This window comes from Lasiosphaeria miniovina (assembly GCF_030549165.1).
Source record: "Lasiosphaeria miniovina strain SMH2392-1A chromosome Unknown B0T26scaffold_9, whole genome shotgun sequence".
Lineage (NCBI taxonomy): Eukaryota > Fungi > Ascomycota > Sordariomycetes > Sordariales > Lasiosphaeriaceae > Lasiosphaeria > Lasiosphaeria miniovina.
Window position 1 is genome coordinate 732,517 of NW_026848228.1, and position 18,808 is coordinate 751,324.

Sequence of the window (18,808 nt, forward strand, 5' to 3'; positions counted from 1 at the left end):
GGTTTGGATAGTAACAGCTAGAGTGAGGTAGGGTGAGGCGCGGGTGAGGGACGCAGCTGTCGGCCGGATTTGGTCGCAAAAAAAGAAAAAAGAGCTGCCAAGTCTGGCTCGACAAAGCAGTTCAAGCTAGTTGAGGGGGAGAATATCTTTTAGTAATGGAAAGAGACAAGGAAATGGTTCGTCGTTGGCGCCACAGATTGCGAAGAGCCGTTTGTTGTTAGCAGTTGAAAGAGCGACTGGCGATGTGGTTAATCAAAGGCGGGAGGGTCGGTTCAGTCTCGAGTCGCAACTTGGGCTCGGCGGCGGAAGATCGAATGAATGAATGTCACCTACCAAAGACCTTGTGGCTGTTGGAGGTTATCGGCAGTCGGGAGTCGACTGGATTCTTCGGCTCAGCTCAGAGGGGCGAAGAAATTCAGCAACCGCGTGCTGGGCGTCGATCGTGGTTGCGGTTCGCTTGACACTCCACTTGGCTGGATTTCACAGGTTTGTTGCTTGGCCGAGCTTGGACGTGAGTGGCTGACAAATTGCCAAGCTTCGCCTAGTCACGTGTCATGGGCACGGTCTGTTTTTGTGCTTCCCCGCATTTCCTGCGTTCCTCGCGTCTTCCCACTTCTTGCTTCGTCAACGCACCCCGCTCTACGTCTTTAATTCCCCTTCCACTGCACGCCTTCGCAATGTCTGAGCTAGAGCGTCAGCTACTACTGGCGCAGGCGCAGCTGTATCAAGAAAGAGAACAGAGGAGACTTGCAGAAGAACGAGCGGACCAAGAAAAAAAACGAGCGGACCAAGCAGAAGGATGAGCGGACCAAGCAGAAGGATGAGCGGACCAAGCAGAAGGATGAGCGGACCAAGCAGAAAGAAAGATGCAAGATGTAACCTTTCAGGACTACATACGCAATCTACAGACCATCATCGTCCCGGCCTTGATCGTCGAGGATGATACAACTAAACGGTCTAGCGGAAGCGTCACCGATGTCCACAGTAAGGTTTACCCCCGAACCGTACGCCGATGGGACGAGTTTCCTCTCCTCTGCGAAAAGCAGTTCGACGACATGGCCAAGAAGAACCTCTCACCCAATTCGAGAAAAGACGAGAAGGACATCGTACCCTTCATCCGCGCCTACGCCGAACGACCTGCTATGGTGATAGTGAACAAGTTTGCCGCGACGCATAAGCTCCTCCAAGGCACCGAGCTTCAGTTCCACAACAACGCATATGGCCTTCATCCCAAACTAGTTCAGGGCGACGGGAAGAGCCTGCCGCCACCCAATAAGAAGAGATCTCCGGACCGCCCAACTAGCCTAGCCCCCGACCGATGGGCAGTCCACATCACCCAAAAAACCAACATCGAAACAACAGCTCTGGTGGGTGAGTACAAGGCTGCTCACAAGCTCCCAGGGGCGAGCTACCACCAGGTCCTCGGTAGCGGCCCTCTTCCCAAGACGCTCTTTGAAGATTACGCTTAGCAGGTCGAAGCCGAACGGGAAGCCGGTCGGCTTAGTACCGAGAGTACCAAGGTGGCCAAGGTTCTGTGCCAAGCCTACCATTATATGATTGTCACTGGTCTAGAGTATAGATACGCTGCGTCGGGGGAATGCATGGTCTTTCTCACTATCCCGTTTAATACCCCCGACGTCTTGCTTATCCACCTTTGCGATAAATCTCCTACCGATATGCCGTCACTCAGCCAATCACACGCTGTACAGCTAGCCACGCTCGGCCTGCTCGCCCTCAAAGCCGATATCCCCCCTGCTCAGTGGATCCTCAACGCGGAGCAGACCCTCCCACGGTGGCCGTCGCCCAAGGAGAGAAAGGATAACCAGCCAGGCGCTGGTGTCGCCATTACGGGAGACGCTGCCCCCTCCCTTCCTCCTCCTCTACCTGACGACACCCCCGCTTCTTGTCGCAGCATTATAAAGGGAAAATGGGACGAATGTGATGATGATGAGGATACCAACGACAATCGTCCAACAGCAGCTATGGCGAAGCGAAAGAGAGAGGAACCAAGACCCACAGCGCTGCCTTCTTCCCACAATAATGGCGGCGGCGGCAAGTCATCTTCCCACCAGCGCGGTGGGCCCGATACTGAGCAATACTGCACGCAAGCTTGTCTGCTCGGGCTCCGTCGTAAGGGCCCTCTTGATCCCAACTGCCCAAACACACCTGTACATAGCAGCAAACAGGGCTACCTATCGCACCGCCCCATCTCAGCATCCGAGCTATGCCTGCGTGTTCGGGACCGGCTCTCCCGTAATCTCGACGACGGCTGCGAGTGCCTGGACAAATACGGCATGTTTGGCGCAACGGGTGTCTTGTTTGAATTAACCGACCCGACGTACTGATATTCCTTTGTCGCCAAGGGCGTCCAGAGAGCTGATGCCAATACCCTTACGGACGAGGCGTGGATTTACTCGCACTGCCTGGACTTCCAGGGGATCTGGATCCCCGTCTACCTGGGTAACATCGAACTCGTCTACCACTACCCGCTCCGCAGCGCCGCCGCCGCGACCCACATGATGCTCCTCTCCTGGGCCGGCACGACGCTCTGCCACCGCCCGCCGCCGGCTGGTGTGGACGTGGAGGCTGAGGTGGACGCGGCGGTCAAGGCGCTGCATCGCTACGGTGTCGAGCATGACGACATTAGGAATGCCAACCTCACCTGGAATGACGAAACGAAGGGGATCATGGTGATCGATTTTCACCTCTCTTTCGTGTATGCCGCGCCTAAGAAGGCACGAGTGGTGGAGGAGAGGGATATGACGGGAGGCGTCTACACTGTCTGCATTGTTTAACATAGAGGCTAGTTTCTTAGGCGCGCCACCCCCTGTAATATGGTGCTTATATGTAGCCTCATTTCGATTAGGCTCCACTACAACAATGTATTATTACCTAGTGTGCAGGTCAACCTCACCTGTCCCACCCCACCTTTTTTTGGGTAAATGGTTTAGTTCTGTTCTCATGAAGTGCAGCAGCCTCTCTTGCTTGACTGGGCTGCAGGGGTTGCGATTGGAGAAGAGAGAAGGAAGTGGGTACCGCTGAGGTAACAGATTAAATTCGCCAATGAGCAGACGGCGGAGCTGTTCAGGAACAGGGCGGTGTGCGGCAACAGAATACAAGAATCTACTTCGGTGTGGTACGTGCACGGCCCGCCAAACACGTGAGGCGCGACGCCAACGCCTGGCAGTGACGTGCGTGCACTGGCCACTCAAAAACTTTCAACGGCCGATTGCCGGCGGGCGGGACTGACTTACACCGCGGGAAGGGAAGGTGCCAGCTTACATTATACGGTGAGGTACCGCGTATTTAGTGGGAGAAGAGAATTGCGCAATCCACGCTTGCGGCTTGAATCCCAGCTATACCTGCCTAACATCTGAGTCATACGTTCAATGTTGCTGCCACGCTCTTTACATCTCAGTTCAAGCACTTTGGGCGTTTTGGAAGCTTCTAGTCGCCTGCTTATCACCTCTTGCACCCGCATCTGCTTGAGGTAGCACTAGTTCTGGCATCCGGGTCTCGGTATCAATCATTCAGAAATCTTGCAAGGTAGCGTGAAACGGGGCCGCCAGATATACAGGTACACCATAGATCGTCACTGTCTTTGGACGAGGCATTAATTTTTCCAATTGCGAAAGATTTAGGACGGACTATAGAGAAACACAGACGCCGCCACTACCATGACGGCGACGCCCAACAACGCAACGGGCAGTGGTGACCAGCCCGAGCCGCAACCCCCAAAATACGGTCAGTCTACCTCGGACCCAGTCCCAGCTCGCCCCCTGATACCGTGAGGTTTGTCGGATTGGCACCCTGGTGACGAGAGCAGTGGCTGAATACTTCCAAGAAAGAATCCACAGCCAGCCCGAGAATCCGTTCGCGGCGCTCATCCCAGACCAGCAGATCGCCGTCGTCCCTGAGTTTACACTCGAGTCGGGCGTGACGCTGCGCAATGTCCCCGTGGCCTACACCACTCGGGGCACCCTCGCCGCCGACGGCAGCAATGCTATGGTCATATGCCATGCCCTGACTGGAAGCGCCGACGTGGCCGACTGGTGGGGGCCTCTGCTGGGCGGGCCCGGCCGGGCTTTTGACGTATCGCGCTTCTTTGTCGTCTGCATGAACAGCCTGGGCAGCCCCTATGGCACCGCCAGCCCCGTCACGGCCAAGGACGGCGACCCGGCCAAGGACCGTTACGGTCCCGAGTTTCCCCTGACCACCATAAGGGATGATGTCCGGTAAGCATGGATCGCCCTCTCTTCATTCTCGTCTCAATCTCACACACATCGCAGACTGCACAAGCTGCTCCTGGACGACCTGGGCGTCCGGCAGGTGGCGGCCGTGATTGGGGGGTCGCTGGGCGGCATGTTTGTGCTCGAGTGGGCCTACCTTGGCAAGGACTATGTGCGCTGCATCGTGCCCATAGCCACGTCCAGCCGCCACAGTGCCTGGGGCATCAGCTGGGGCGAGGCCCAGCGCCAGTCCATCTATGCTGACCCCAAGTACGACGACGGCTACTATCCCTTTTTCGACCCGCCGGTGACGGGCCTTGGCGCGGCTCGCATGACTGCTCTCCTGACGTACAGGAGCCGCAACTCGTTCGAGGCCCGCTTCGGCCGCAATGTCCCCGACCCGTCGCGCCGCCAGTCGATCCGTGACCGGTCTGTGGCTACGACGCCGTCCGAGGCACACTTTCACATCCACAACGACGGGCACAAGTGGAAGCGGACGTCGTTGTCCCGCCAAGGCAGCGGAGCCGGGACCGGGACCGGGACCGGGGCAAGTCCCGCTGAACCCACAGGCGCGGCGACCGAGGTCATTCCGGATTCCCTGGATCCGCAGTTCCACGGCCCACAGAGCGGCGGTAGCCTAACAGGCGGCGACGTGATCCCGGCGGGTTCGACGTTTTTCTCGGCGCAGTCGTATCTACGATACCAGGGGGAGAAGTTCGTCAAGAGGTTCGACAGCAACTGCTACATCGCCATGACGCGAAAGCTCGACACGCACGATGTGAGCAGAGGCCGGGCCGCGACGATTGCGGATGCGCTCGCCATGATCAAGCAGCCGACGTTAGTGCTGGGCATCGAGAGCGACGGGCTGTTCACGTTTGCCGAGCAGGAGGAGCTGGCCGAACACATCAAGGGCGCGCTGCTAGAGCGCATAGACAGCCCCGAGGGCCACGACGCCTTCTTGCTGCAGTTCGAGCAGGTCAACCGCTACACGCTGCAGTTCCTGAGAGAGGTTCTCCCCGACATTGTAGACAAGGACATCGACGGCGCGGTGGCGGAGAGCTCGGTGGGACAGTTAACCAAGAGCAGCACGTTTGGAGAAGCAGAGGTGGACGACATTACGGCGTGGTAATTAGACAGTTGCTAAATAGATTGGTTTTTCTTTCCGGCCACAGTCAGCCCTAGGTCGTTGACGGTGTATAGACAGCCGTGTTGTGTTGCAGAGGGCCAGTTACTCATTCCATGCCGGGGTCGCTGCTGACGTCCTCAGGATCGAGGAAGGGGCGAGTGTCGATATAGTCCGACAGTTCCATACTTGCCGACGCGTGTCGAGCCGGGGAGCACGTTGCTCGAGCCAGCCAACACGGCTACGCCATGTAGGCACGTGCATGTAAACAGCGGAGTAGGTCAATGCCGAATATCGACGGCCCAGGGTGTGAGCCGACTTACATTGTATGACGTGCAAAGACCCTCCTCGAGCCGGCGGCAGTTTCTTTGCTTTTTTTTTTTTTTTTTTTTTTTTTTTTTTTGCTTTCTTCTCACCGAAGCTTTTTGACGACAATGTTGACAGTCTGCCCGGCACGTGGGGAGAAGGACGCGGTGATTGACGATGTTCACTGTTCTCAGCCTCGCGTCCGTCCGCTACCCAGATGATATGCTCCCATACAGATCCGGCATGGCCAATGGCGCCGCAAGCGAGATGTGGTGTGGGGGGCTAGCGGGCCGCCGTGAGGCATGTGTTGCCGCTGCCGGGTTCAAGAGGGACCGACCTACGTTAGGTTTGTGCCGGATGGCGCGGATTGAGGCCTAAGGTGGGTGCTGTGGTACGGCAGGCCACCCTTACTCGCTTCTTCGTGTGCCGGGGCACCACAAGAAGCCGGGGATTTGCACGGACCAAAGTGAATCCTCTTTCTGATCAAAATCAACTATCAATATGGAGTCTCTATTCTTTGCTCGGTACATGCATATATGAGGTGGGCTGTTGTTAGTCTTGTTGGCTCTCGACCAATGCAGGAGTCTCTGCGTCTTGCGTCGAGCAAAGGTGACCAACAGAACCGCCCCCTTATTTTTTAAACATGTAATGCATTGATCGCCAAAGCTTAGGTCTGGAGACTGTGTGTCTTCCGAAACGGGGGTTCGGTGAAGCAGAGAGCGACGACTTTTAGTGTGTAGATGACAGTGGAGAGTCGAGGTTGAGAGAGCACGTGGGAGACTAAGCGCCCCCATTGGCCACGCCATCGAGTCCGAGTCTGGGGTGGGAAGCACGACAGCAGCCCCTGAGAGGCCGACGGAAAGAAAGGCTGGGCTTGGCAATTCTGGCCGGTGCCGGTTGCGCTCCCCCCTCTTACACGTGTGCGTATCTCCTCCAAAAAAAAAGAAGACACTGAAAGAAGTGAAGTTTGTTGCCGCCGCCGCCGCCGCCGCCCCCAAACGCTGTCAACCTCATTGCTACTTTTTATTTCATTTTACTTAGGATTCCAACTCAAGACACCAACTCGAGCAAGCAAACTAAGTAAGGAGCCAGGGCCCGCGAACACACACGATGACTTGTCGAGGGAGATGAGCCTCGAAAAGGCTGGCGCCACCATATTGACTGCAGTGTGCAGCATTCAGTTAATTGCAGTGGGGCAGATGCGGGCAGGGCAGGGTCGACAAATCCGCCAGCACGGAACCGACATGGCTGCTGCATGAGAGGCAGACAGACATCACATCATGCAGCCAGTGCTTTAGTCTAGGACGGGCGAAGGCTAGATGGGGATAGAGAGATGTCTCGATGCAAATAAGCCCCAGTGTTGCTTTGCTGTCTGTCCATATCATGCCTTCCGCTTCCTCCTCCAGCGACCTATGTCTAGCTTCTGCTCTCCATCCTCTTCCTTGAAGAACGGGGCGTTTGGCATCATAACTTCTAAAGTTGTTTCTTCTGCTTCTCAGGACGAGTTCTGGGCTACTCCCGCTCTGGGCTACTCCCGCTCTGGGCTACTCCCGCTCTGAGCAAATCTGAACAAGTCACCCATCCCCGGCTGCCTTGCCCGATCGCCTGAGTTGCCCGGTACATACCACAGAACATACCACAGATCACCCACCCACACACCTTACATATACCAGCACCCTGGTACGGGCACGGAGCAGAACGGGCCCTACACACCTCTTCATCCCACCTCGACTTCATCAGTGTCTCCCGCTCCGCTCGGCGTCCGCATAACTCGAGAAGTGATAGACTACTTAGCTGAGGGCTGCCGATTGGGCTCTCGTCACTTTCGCCCTGGTTACACAACCCGCTCCCCAAAATCCTTCTAGGGTCCGATATCTTGTCTCTGGTGTCCCACTCGCCCACTCGCGCTTACTCGTGCCGTGTCACTTACTCGTGCCGTCTCGCTCGCTATCTTGGGTTTGCTCGCCGGCAGCTTTGGTCTTGTTAAATCACTGCCCAAGCTCGATCACCCCCTTAACCGCTAGAGGCTCTTCCGCCTTTGTCTTTCATCTGTTGACCATATCTCCACTTCCACACACACGCACGACAAACAAAGAAAACAACCAACCAGACCAGCTGGGACCGCAGTGCCAAATCTCGCCATCACATCCGGCCCGCTTGCCTGCCCGACCGACGGACGACACGGACGCCGGCCCGGTATGGCGACTTGGCCGCGCGCGGCCTAGTAACCTGACGTCCTGATGCATGCCGGATCCACAACATATCTAACGATGAAGGCCCCCCCGAGCCGGCACCATCAGCACTGCACCGTACCTCGGTGATATTCACACAATGGACTACCTACCGGAGCCCATGGCGCCGCTGCCGGCCAGCGGTAGCGGCCAGCACCACAGCCTGACGCACGGAGGCAACAATGCCTTCCATAACTTTGGTGAGCGGATACTAGACCGTGGCTGAAACCGTCCGTTTTTCCGTTGTTTTGTTTTCTAACCCGTCCGTCTGTCCGTCCGCACACGCAGCAAACGACTACTCGCACATCTCCGACCCCAACCTGAGGCGGCGGCTGGCCCTGTCGGACATTGACAAGGTGCCCTTTGGGCTGTACCGTACGTGTGTATCTATGTTCTTGCCCCTCCTTTAGCATGTAATGTGGCCCCACTGACACACGCGCAAGACGTGCGCGCCGTGGCCGTGGCGGGCGTGGGCTTCTTCCTCGACTCGTACGACATCTTCGCCATCAACCTGATCACGACGTTCCTGGGGGTGGTGTTCTGGCAGGGCGCGCCGGCCGCCGCGGCCAACGGCTTCGGTGGCAACTACGGCTCGCTGCCGGGGCCCGTCAGCACCGCGCTCAAAGCATCCACCAGCGCTGGCATCGTCGTCGGCCAGCTGCTGTTCGGCTGGCTCGCCGACGTCTGCGGCCGCCGCCGCATGTACGGCATCGAGCTGGGCATCATCGTGCTGTCGACACTCAACTGCGCGCTGGCGAGCCCGAGCCAGTCCATGAGCTCAACTGGCCTGCTGGTGTTTTGGAGGGTCATGATGGTGCGCCTGGCCCCCTTTTTCTCCTTTCCCTCCCTTTTCACTTCCCCCCTTTTCACTTCCCCCCTTTTCACTTCCCCCCTTTTCACTTCCCCCCTTTTCACTTCCCCCTTCTCTTTTCCCCCTTTCTCGTTTCTAGCTAACGTAGCCGTCCAGGGCATCGGCATCGGAGGGGACTATCCGCTATCAGCAATCATAACATCCGAGTGCGTTGGTCTCTGCTCCTGACAGTGTAGGTACCTACATTGCTGACACGTGTGTGCCTCCAGATTCGCGCCGACGCGGTGGCGCGGGGCCATGATGGCGGCCGTGTTCTCGATGCAAGGAATGGGCCAGCTTGCGTGCGCGGTGGTGGCGCTGATGGTTACGGCGGCGTTCAAGGACTCATTCATCACGGCGGCGGGCGTGGGCAACTGCGACTACGCGTGCCAGGTTGCGGCGGACCGGGCGTGGCGCATCATCGTGGCCGTGGGCGCGCTGCCGGCGTGCGTGGCGCTGTACTACCGCATCACCATCCCCGAGACGCCGCGCTACACCTTCGACGTGGCCCACGACGTCGAAAAGGCCGACGCCGACATCAAGGCCTACATGGCCAACCGCTCCGAGGGCTCCGTCGATCCCGTGCGCCACGCCCGCGTCAAGCAGGCCGGGCCCTCCCTGGCCATCCCCTCGGCCTCGTGGCCCGACCTCTACACCTACTTCAGCCAGGGCCGCAACCTGAGGGTCTTGCTGGGCACCACGCTGTCGTGGTTCTTTCTCGTGCGTCTCTCCGTCTCCCTTTCTCTAAAACAGCCGCTGACTCTTTTGTGTCTCCCCGCAGGACCTCGCCTTTTACGGGCTCGGGCTCAACAACACGGTGGTGCTGAGCGCCATCGGCTACTCGCACGGCCCGACCCTATACCATGCCCTCTACAACAACGCCGTGGGGCTGATCATCCTGGCGTGCGCGGGCAGCCTGCCGGGCTACTGGACGGCCGTGGTGACCATCGACACGGTCGGGCGCAAACCCTTGCAGATCGGCGGGTTCGCGGTCCTCACAGTACTGTTCTGCCTGCTGGGATTCCTCAACGCGCGGCTGTCCGAGGTGCCGCTGCTGGTGCTGTACATCGCCGCGCAGTTCTTCTTCAACCTCGGGCCCAACACCACCACCTTCATCGTACCGGGCGAGTGCTTCCCCACGCGCTACCGCTCGACCGGCCACGGCCTCTCTGCCGCCAGCGGCAAGATCGGCGCCATCCTTGCGCAGGTCATCTCCACGCCGCTGCTGGCCAACTGCCCCCCGACGGCCGCCGCTGCCGATTCGCCATCCTCGGACGGCAGCGACCGCAAGTGCTCGCCCTGGCTCGACCGCCTGATGCTCATCTTTGCCTTCTTCATGCTCTGCGGCACCGCCACGTCGCTGCTGATCCCCGAGACCAAGGGCGTGACGCTGGAAGAGCTCGCCGGCGAGCGCCCCGTCGGCGGCGGCGGCGGCAGCTGCAGCGACAACAACAACAACAACACCCCAGCCGCGTGGTGGAAGCGGCCATTCGCCGGCGGCCAGCCAGCGGGCTTCCGCCTAGCCAGGTCGCCGCACATGGCGGCCGGCGCAGGGCCAGGCGCCACAGGAGGGGCAGGAGGGAAAAACGCGTCGGCGTGGCCCGGCTCCTCCTCCGCTGCCCGGAGCCCGCGCATGGGCATCATGACGAGCCCTGAGCTTGCCGCCATGCAGTACCAGCAGCAGTTGGAAGAACAGCAGCAAAACAAGAGCGGCGGCAGGGGCTGGGCGGGCCTGAGGCGGAAGAAGAAGAAAGAAGACGGTAAAGGCCACAGCAAAGGGACGACGACGACATCGAGCGGCGGCGGCGGCGGCAGCAACGTATCGGCAGCGCTCTTCGCGTCGGGCAGCGGCGGCGGCGCGCCGTCGTCGCCTCCCCCCGCCACTGCCTCCAAATCCTTCCGGAGTAGTAGTAATAGCAATAGCAACGGTTACGAAGCAGGCAGCTACAGCGACGAGCTGCCCATGGTCGCACACGCCGGCGTGCTGCCGGGATGGGGTGCCGGATGGGGTGGCCGCGTGGGTGCCTCGAGCAGCGGTGCTGCTGGTCCTGGTGCCGGGCAGGGACAGCCGCCGTGGATGGACTCGGTTCGCTTTCATGACGTGGGGAGTCTGCTGAAGTGAACTGCTGGCAAGTGACGTGACTATATCCCGGCACACACGTCTACTTATTTCTGTTGATGCTCATTTTTTCTAGTAGAACCAAGGCAGGCTTTTAGGGCGGGCATTGTCTTGCTCTATGTCAGATCCGAGTTTGGTTTGGGGTTTCTAATGTGTACATGGATAGAGCAGACAGACAGACAGACAGACTAGACACCTAGGTACATACTTATTTACTTACAGATACCACCTATTTGTCCATCTTCCTGGAGATGCATCATTACGTACATCGTTGCCGCCGGTGATAAGCTGAGAGCCGAGAGAACGGGTGTGTGGTGGATGTTGAAAGGGGAAAGAGAGCAAGGCAATTCAAGGAACCGTATTCCTGGCAATCATATATAGACAGGCATACACACCACTACCGTAGCCACGGAGCACTCGCTGATCCAATGCTTTTATCATCAGCAATATCAAGCACCAAGCATCGCAGCAAGATACATCCTTTTTTTTAAATAAAAAAATTCTTTTCTTTCAACAAATCCAGTGCGAATACCATTCATTCCTCCTGCACGCTCCGTCAACCACTGCACTGAGGCTGCGCAATTTTCCACCAATTCAAATACGCTACCCTGGAAGCCAGGTAGGCACAAGTGGGAAATAGCACTTCTTTACAGAAGAAGACGGTAAAAAAAAGGAATCAACTCCAGAAAATCTTCCCGCAACCTGTTCATTCCCCACAGCACAGACGGGAGCGCCTGAACGCGTCACCGATCCACCCTCGCCATCCTGTTCTGAAATACGTAATTGCGCCCATACCCATGCCTATGCCTATGCCTATGCCATGACTGACCATGCGTCATGTCTTTCGTACCTATGCATATGTTCATTGATCGTTTCTCATCAAGGCGCTTGCGCTGCCTGCCCTGTCAGGCCTGTTTTCGTCTCTCCCACAGAAAGTAACAGCTGCTGCTGCGTCCTTCCCTTCCCCAATCTTTTTCTCTTGCCTCCATGTTCCCGGAAATGCGATCGGCTGCCAACAAGAGAAGGAAAAAGGAAAGTAAACGAGTACCGAAACAAACAAGGAAAAGTGGCAAAAGCCCTGAATCAGCACACTCGCTCATAGTTTGAGCAAGGCAAGGGGCGGCAAACTCTGGCCTGGGACAGTATGTAAGAGGAAAGAAAAAAGAGGAAGAAATCGTCCGAAAATGAGAAAAGGAACTGAAAAGAATCTCAGGGACGAGAATAACTAGCGGGTGAGAGGGGAGTCCGGGTCATATCATGCCGCCATCGGCAGCCAAGGGCAGGGGGTTTACATCGAGACTGTTCTGCGTCTCTTGAGTCTCCTGAGGCTGTAGCTTGAGCGGGTGTCGGTATCGTCGTCTTCGCCGTCAGCGTCGCTTGTGACGGCGACAGCGGCACTTCCAACGACGGTAGAAGGAGAAGAATGGGGGGCGGTCGCAACTCGGCGCGATGGCGAGGTTGGGGCCGAGTCCTGGCTTATACTGCCTCCCTTGCTCGTCCTTTGATCCCGGCTTTGACGACGCGCCGCTTCCATTCCGTCATCCGCCTGTCTCTTCTGCGAGTTCAGCGCCCTCAAACGCATCAGAGCCATGGCTGCGTCCTTCTCGGATGCGACGCGGTCACTGGATCGGCTGTCGTCTTCCTCATTGCTGTTGGTAGTCGTCTGCCGGTCTAGACCCTGGGCAAGGCGCGGAGATATGGTGGCAAAAGGAGGAAGATGGGGGAGAAGAATCCGGCGGTGGTGATGCGCGCGCCCGGCAAGATCTTCGTCGTTGCCATCCTCGGCTGCCATGGTTACGGTAGGACTGCTCTCGCTCAAGCTCTCGCTGGCATCATACTCATCATCGTGGAAGCTGCGAGAATAACTGTCGTCATCGTCACCAAGCTGACTGACGCTGCGCTTCCCTCTTCTATGGACGTGGAGGGACAGCTGGAGCTGGCCCGGGTATTGGCTTAATCTATCGCTACTACCGATGCTGCTGCCGCTGCCGCTCCTGTTGTGCGTGGAATATCTCCGGGAGCGCATCGTCGGCAGCGGTTGACGGAAGTGCGGCCGATGAGACTGCTGGCAACTGGACCCAGCAGCAGTCCGCGGGATAGCAGAGAGGTATGGGTCTGCGGTCTCATGATGGCCGTTTTGGTCGCGGGAAAGTGGTATGCCGACCGGGAAACGGGGAGGTGCGGCCGCGGCGTACTGAGCATAGTGGTGACGGACCATGGAGGACTGATTCACCGCCGTCCAGCCCGGGGTGTGCATGCTTACCGCGGCGCTTGTCGGTCCATTACGCAGAGGAGGAGGGCCACGTCCAAACACGTACCGGCTCCGCACTTCTTGGTGGTCGATATCTGTATCCGTTGCGGAAAAGTAGGGGCTACTATCCACGTCCAGCCCTCTGTTAAGCCGCATCTCCTGGCTGCTATTGGGCCGGCGCTCCTGGGAGTGCGACTGCGGGCTGCTGCTCCTGGTGGAGGGGGTTGGACTGGGAAGAAGGCCAATTTTCGTGATGATGCGGAGGTTATCGGCTGCGTCGCGCTTCGACTGCGCTACGATTGCCGGGCTGATGAGCATGCGGGCCTTTTCGGGAGCTTCAAGCGGGATGCACTGCGATGGAAATAGGGGCCCGAATATTGGAATGAGAGCGCCTGCAATCGAGCAGCAAAATGTAGCACAGACGGCTTGGGCACAAGCAAACGGCATCCAGTAGCCTACGCAAAACTGTCAGCATCGGGCCAAGAGAGGCCACGCGAATCATAGCGGCTTCTTGATGCAGGGCCAAGTACCTTGAGCTTCAATAGAGCCCCCGGTAATGCTATGCGTAATGTCTCTGAGACCCGGGTTGACGTTGAGCATCTTCGCCGGCGTTGTCTATGCCTCGTCAGCCAACACCCCTCCAGGGCCACCGCTAGGGGGAATAAGAGAGAAACGCACCTTTGAGTACTTGCAGCACTTGAAGAAAGGAGTCATGCGAACGAGCCCGACATTGTAGTCCCACATTACCGTGTAAGGCTTGTCGGTTCCGGGCACTCTGAAGTCATATTGAAACACTGTTTGGACGAGTCAGCCTACCGGTCTTCGTGCTTGACGAGGCCGCATCTTCCACCATGCACCCACCTTCGAAGCTTTCCCGACCAGTCTTGCGAAAGAAGTCTTTCTTGCCGCTGTTGTAAGGAATTCGTCGGCAGGTTTTGCTGACCTCGCCAAACGGCTCGACGTGGAACTTGCGGATCTCGCGCAGCGAGGCTTCGTCCAAGCCCTCTTCAAATGGATAAAAATTGACAACACCCTTTGGTTTGGAGCCTGAAATAAGCTTGGACTCCTTTGCCATACTTCGCCCATCGATCAGCCGCCTATGGAGGACGACTGGCTGGTCCGCATGGGATGGAAGTCGATGACTTGGTATCCCAGGCGTTTGGCAAGGCTCTGGCTGCGGACCCGGGGAAGGGTCCGGGTTAAGAAGGCAAGCCAGTGGCAGCATGACGGCAGTGTTCGCGTGTGGATGTCTCGCAGCGGTCATGGCTGCTCCTGCAGCCGGAACGGGGTATGAGAGGGGATAGATAATCAGGCGAGGGGGTGAGGCGGGTCCGGAGAATCGAAGGGAAAAAGTAGGAAATGCAGTGGTGAACGACCCGTCAGTGACGGGCGGACAGACGCAGTTATGGACTCAGACGGCGCTTGCGTTGGTGGTCATCAGACTAGTTGGGGAGAAAACAAGTCCCTTTTCAGCCCGCAAACAACAAAGCGCTCTCGTGTGGCCCTCTCAAGCAGGCTGGGGCCGCGGAGCTTTTATTCCACGCACCAAAGGGCCGAGATGGCTCGTCTACCTCCCTCTCTTTTCCCTTGAGGTCGGGAATGTAGCATCCTACAGGGCCGGCGGCGGGCAGTGTCCGTGTCTCTAGACCTTGGTTCGGCCTTCTTAGTGCAGGTGCTTTGTCCAGGTAGCTACAGAATCGACACCACATGAGCTTGCAGGGCGTTTGGCTGTTCCACCGCTTTTTTGGTCGAGTTGGAGCCACCAAATGACCAGTGAAAGGCCGCGGCAGCGTCTGAACTCCCACTCGACCGTCGAAGCAATAGCGGTATGCCAGTGCCGCCAATAGATGTGAGAGAAGGCGGAGTTATGTCACTGGATATGGTGCAAGGTCGCACGTCCTCTTGACAGGGACCGGCTTCGGCTCCACGAGGCCGGATGTATCAAACAAATGCGTCGCCGACCGCTGCGGATATGTGCCCCCCGGTGGGAGGGCACCCTCCCTCGCCCTGTGGGGGAGCCAGCGAGCAGGGCGTCTGTCTCACTGCCGGCTTTGTTGACCAGCAGGGGCGTGGACGACCAAGGAGAGACCGAGGGTACCATGTTTCATTGGATCTCACCGAGCCGGGGGCCAGCCAGGCTTGAAAGAGGTCCATGGTGGGTGGCCAGATGACGCAGATAGTCCGTGCGGAAAGAAAACAACAAATGAGTTTGACAGCGCAAATACCTAACGTGGAGGGGACAAGCAGAGCAGGGGAGTGGCTTATTTGGGATCCTCCTGACGGAGAGCCGGCTTGCGGAAGGCTGCAGGAGGTGCCGCTTGAGGCCCGGGCTAGGCGACGGCGCTGAGAGGCGTGGGACAAAGGACGAACATGGCCCAGCCATGATATCCTAGCCGACATCAACAGTCGACTCGACACACACGTGGCAGCTTCACCGCTCCACGGCCATCTTGATCTCAGCAAAAGATAGCAGAAAGAGCGGAGGGCAGACTGCGTCCGGTGCATCTAGCGCTGGTCAGTGCTGGGGGGCAGTATGCCAGGACCCAGAAAACTCGGTGCTGGGCTGTTCTGGCTGGTTGACAGCGAGAGCGAAAACTGTGACAAGCCCCTTTTTGATTAATTATGATAGAGATGGCGCTGCGCGTAGCCGCCCCGCCCCCCAAACCACGCATGTTTACGTGAAAGATGTTCTAGGGCCTTTCGAGAAGCGTGCCTGGGCCCTCGCCACCGGCGGTGGCTGCCGTCACGGAGATGGACGTTATGTCTCGCTCTGCCGTCACAGTGCCGAGCCCTGTTCCCCCACCATCCCCGCGAGCTGGCCTCGTGCAGGGCGGAAAAAGTGTCCGATGAGACGAGACACAGGGCAGAGCATAGCTCAGCAACTAGCTGGTCATTTCAAGAGGCCGTCTTTGTGAGCCCATCGCCGACGAGGACGTGATAGCGCCAAGCCAGCCCGGTTCGGCCGTCCGCGAGCCATGCTCAGGCCAAGACAGCTAGGCGTAGTGGCAGCAGCGGCCGGGTGCCAAGGCAACAGATCGAATGAAGTTGAAAGAAAATGTGGCGCATAGGCAGGCGACAGGTTATGGACGCATCCAGTGTGGAGGGCAATCAATAACCCTCAGCAGCGAATCACGGATAGGTAGGCTTCGCTGCTCCCCCCCCCGGCCACAACGGCTAGCATGTTCAGGCAACACCCCTCGAGGCGGGACATGCCCCCCTGCGCGTCGTTCCAACCGCGCAATGATTTCTGCAGCTTGCCGTCGTCCCAAGCCTCTGACGAGGTGACCGGTCCGGCTCCCAGCACTGTGCCTGAAGCCTGAAGCCTGAAGCCAGACAGACGCCCGCAGCTTGAATCTTGAAGCCCAACATGGCCAGTGCATTTTCCCAAACAGAACAGCGAGAAAACGCCACGACCCCAGATTCAAACGAGGCAGAGACTACGACAGGCTCGGCTTGCCGATGGGCGACGCGGGAAGGCGTGTTGGTGTGACATCAAAGCCGGCTGTCGTTATGTGGCCTGTTGTTGATGTGAGCGTGAAGCTACCTCGTCCTCTCTCGACAAAAGCAGTAGCAAAAGAAGCAGCCGCTTCTGCCGCCATCAGGACCCAGATGTTCGGTCTTCCCGGCCATGTCTCGGCCGACATTCAGCTCCCCCTACCCTAGCCCATGTATGTATGTACTCGTCCCTGTCACAGGCATCGGACGCCAAGGGATCAAAGCACGGCAGAGCTAGCCAAGCCAGAGAGAAATGGTAGCCGGTGACGCTTCAGATAGCCAAGGGCCGGATACAATCTGCACCTGCCATCCACCTCGTCCTGTCCAGGCTCCCATGGAGTGGCATGCTTCTGACAGTCTCGCCTCGCGTAGTACGTTGCGGCTGCAGGCATCTCGGGGATTTTCTCATCTGCTGGAGCGCACCCGAGGCCGCAGGTGGCCAAGGCATGGCAGGCAAGGCGTGGCATGGCATGGCATGCCAGGGTATGTACATACATAGTACATACATACATTGAGGCGCACCAACCCACCACATGTGAAATTGAGGCAGATGCACAGGCCCCAAGTAAAGCACGACTGCCGCGAGCACCTGCTGGAGCACAAGGATCTCCAACTGTAAAGGGCAGATGGCCCTAGCCAGCGCCCACTTGGCAATGGTATAGTTTTTGTCGGCAACGGGGGCGGATATGGTGCATGGCCCACTAGGAGTGTATATATGTAGGTATGGACACATTGACTTGGTCAAAAAAGAAAAGGCAGAGAAAGAGAAGCCGAAAATAAAGCGAGGGCCAAAGAACAAAAGGTGAAAAGCGACGAAATAAAGAAAACAAAAGCAGCCAATTTCTCCCCTGCATAGAGCCTAGAAAGACACTGCAGGAGCCTCGAGGCCTCATCTCATATTGGTCCGGCACGTGTTGTCCAGCATGATGATCAACGAATGGGCATCCGTCCTGGGAAGTGATATCTGATCGAACATGGCCGCGAGCGAACGAACCACAACCTGACGCATCCAAGGACGGGTTCGGCTGTGGAGCCAAGGAGGGATCTTTAGTCCTTAGTTACCTAAGTAGGCGTGTATGGGTGTTGATTGCACGTACCTTACTTACCTTAGGAGGCCACGAGAGCGCAAGTAGAGAAAGGTGATTAGCAGACGACGACGAAGCTCGCGTGGACTTACTCTGTAAATTGGTGCCGTATCTGAGATGCCGACTCACGGGTACTTTTGTGCATCCGTGGATCCCAAACTTGTTATTGGAGAAGACCGGAAGTGAAGCTGAAATGTGTCCGATGAGTTGACGGTACCTTAGGTAGGCAGGTAAGGTAGGTTAGGTACGCTGAACGTATCTGGGATAGAAAGCTCATCGCGCCGGGCATCGCCTTCATGGGCGAGACTGCATATTCCGTCCCCCGCCTAGTCCAGTGGGCAGAGATGGTAGTGTATCTACTTTACTGACCACCATTAGGTCATCTGAGGTCTCCTAGACCTGACGGAAGCCACCGACCTGGCCGTCCATTTCCTCGCAGGCTGCTCCCACACGGGCGCAACATCAGGAGGGATCTGCAGTTTGTGTAATGGTCTCAACAAGATGTAACCAGCGCACCTCACCAAGGCAGTCAAACACAGGACATCTTGGCGTACACCGTGTATCCTTTCGGGGTACGTGTATGCGTACCTGAGGTACCTTGCCTTGCTAAGGTAAGGTACCTTAGGTAGCAGGTGTCGCGGCCGCGTCGTACACCACGACCGGGAGGGCGGGGGATTTGGCGTGTTGTTAACCATTCCATTTACATTCGCCACGACTCAAACAGAACGAGGCGAAGCTGTCGGTAACATAAGTACCTAGGTAGGAAGGCAGGTAGGGATGCTAGGTTTGACGTTGGGGCTCTTTTCGTTTCTAAGGTAGGCTGTATCTGGCAGGGAGCTTGGAGTGCTCGCACTGAATCAATTTCAAGCCATCATTGACTCACTCATAGTCCACAAACTACTAAAGGTAGTAGGTACCTAAACCTAGGTGGAGGCCACAAGACGCTGGCAGACTGGAAGCCACAGAGGCAGGAGTGAGGGAGGAACAAGGCAGGAACGAGCCCATCGAAATCATCACGAGGCAGGAGCAGGCATGAAGTGGGTAGTTTACCGAGTACCTCCTTCCCATCTTCACCAGCCGTCGCCGTCAAAGACATGGAGTGATGTTCTTCGTCCACTC

The 18,808-nt window shown here is 57.6% G+C and overlaps 7 protein-coding genes across 7 annotated transcripts; 4 read left to right on the forward strand and 3 right to left on the reverse strand.

The window, feature by feature from the left end:
• Positions 1-866: 866 nt before the first annotated feature.
• On the forward strand, positions 867-2,731 carry B0T26DRAFT_744794 (uncharacterized protein; the record flags this gene model as incomplete). Its single annotated transcript, XM_060444457.1, has 4 exons — positions 867-1,371; positions 1,573-2,338; positions 2,375-2,571; positions 2,682-2,731. The coding sequence occupies 4 exons, from the start codon at positions 867-869 to the stop codon at positions 2,729-2,731; spliced, it is 1,518 nt and encodes a 505-aa protein (XP_060289447.1).
• Positions 2,732-3,431: 700 nt separating this feature from the next.
• Positions 3,432-5,496, forward strand: B0T26DRAFT_530335 (homoserine O-acetyltransferase). The gene is made up of 4 exons (XM_060435527.1): positions 3,432-3,577; positions 3,642-3,744; positions 3,845-4,235; positions 4,290-5,496. Exons 2-4 carry the CDS (start codon positions 3,678-3,680, stop codon positions 5,356-5,358), a joined length of 1,527 nt encoding a protein of 508 aa, XP_060289448.1. The 5' UTR covers positions 3,432-3,577; positions 3,642-3,677; the 3' UTR covers positions 5,359-5,496.
• A 251-nt stretch (positions 5,497-5,747) lies between these two features.
• B0T26DRAFT_734616 (uncharacterized protein) lies at positions 5,748-6,674 on the reverse strand. The gene has a single exon (XM_060443204.1). It carries the CDS (start codon positions 6,462-6,464, stop codon positions 6,066-6,068), a length of 399 nt encoding a protein of 132 aa, XP_060289449.1. The 5' UTR covers positions 6,465-6,674; the 3' UTR covers positions 5,748-6,065.
• Positions 6,675-7,989: 1,315 nt separating this feature from the next.
• B0T26DRAFT_757774 (major facilitator superfamily domain-containing protein) lies at positions 7,990-10,861 on the forward strand (the record flags this gene model as incomplete). Its single annotated transcript, XM_060446303.1, has 6 exons — positions 7,990-8,089; positions 8,178-8,264; positions 8,333-8,703; positions 8,857-8,906; positions 8,970-9,459; positions 9,521-10,861. The coding sequence occupies 6 exons, from the start codon at positions 7,990-7,992 to the stop codon at positions 10,859-10,861; spliced, it is 2,439 nt and encodes an 812-aa protein (XP_060289450.1).
• Positions 10,862-12,053: 1,192 nt separating this feature from the next.
• B0T26DRAFT_530356 (uncharacterized protein) lies at positions 12,054-13,614 on the reverse strand. Its single transcript, XM_060435528.1, has one exon. The coding sequence runs from the start codon at positions 13,554-13,556 to the stop codon at positions 12,147-12,149; it is 1,410 nt and encodes a 469-aa protein (XP_060289451.1). The 5' UTR covers positions 13,557-13,614; the 3' UTR covers positions 12,054-12,146.
• Positions 13,533-14,184, reverse strand: B0T26DRAFT_599708 (transcription regulator HTH, apses-type DNA-binding domain-containing protein; the record flags this gene model as incomplete). Its single annotated transcript, XM_060435696.1, has 4 exons — positions 13,533-13,564; positions 13,640-13,724; positions 13,788-13,903; positions 13,971-14,184. Coding segments are annotated over 4 exons (447 nt in total), but the record flags the coding sequence as incomplete, so codon positions are not given.
• Positions 14,185-15,670: 1,486 nt separating this feature from the next.
• Positions 15,671-16,435, forward strand: B0T26DRAFT_734621 (uncharacterized protein). The gene has a single exon (XM_060443205.1). It carries the CDS (start codon positions 16,149-16,151, stop codon positions 16,392-16,394), a length of 246 nt encoding a protein of 81 aa, XP_060289453.1. The 5' UTR covers positions 15,671-16,148; the 3' UTR covers positions 16,395-16,435.
• The last annotated feature ends 2,373 nt before the right edge of the window (positions 16,436-18,808 follow it).

What these genes read in the sequence shown, in the direction of transcription:
- B0T26DRAFT_734621 (XM_060443205.1), top strand. Translation starts at nt 16,149, where the DNA reads ATGAAGTTGAAAGAAAATGTGGCGCATAGGCAGGCGACAGGTTATGGA.
- B0T26DRAFT_530335 (XM_060435527.1), top strand. Translation starts at nt 3,678, where the DNA reads ATGACGGCGACGCCCAACAACGCAACGGGCAGTGGTGACCAGCCCGAG. An exon ending in GCCGCAACCCCCAAAATACG is followed by an intron (nt 3,745 to 3,844) that starts GTCAGTCTACCT and finishes AATACTTCCAAG; the next exon opens with AAAGAATCCACAGCCAGCCC. An exon ending in ACCATAAGGGATGATGTCCG is followed by an intron (nt 4,236 to 4,289) that starts GTAAGCATGGAT and finishes CACACATCGCAG; the next exon opens with ACTGCACAAGCTGCTCCTGG.
- B0T26DRAFT_734616 (XM_060443204.1), bottom strand. Translation starts at nt 6,464, where the DNA reads ATGGCGTGGCCAATGGGGGCGCTTAGTCTCCCACGTGCTCTCTCAACC.
- B0T26DRAFT_530356 (XM_060435528.1), bottom strand. Translation starts at nt 13,556, where the DNA reads ATGCCGTTTGCTTGTGCCCAAGCCGTCTGTGCTACATTTTGCTGCTCG.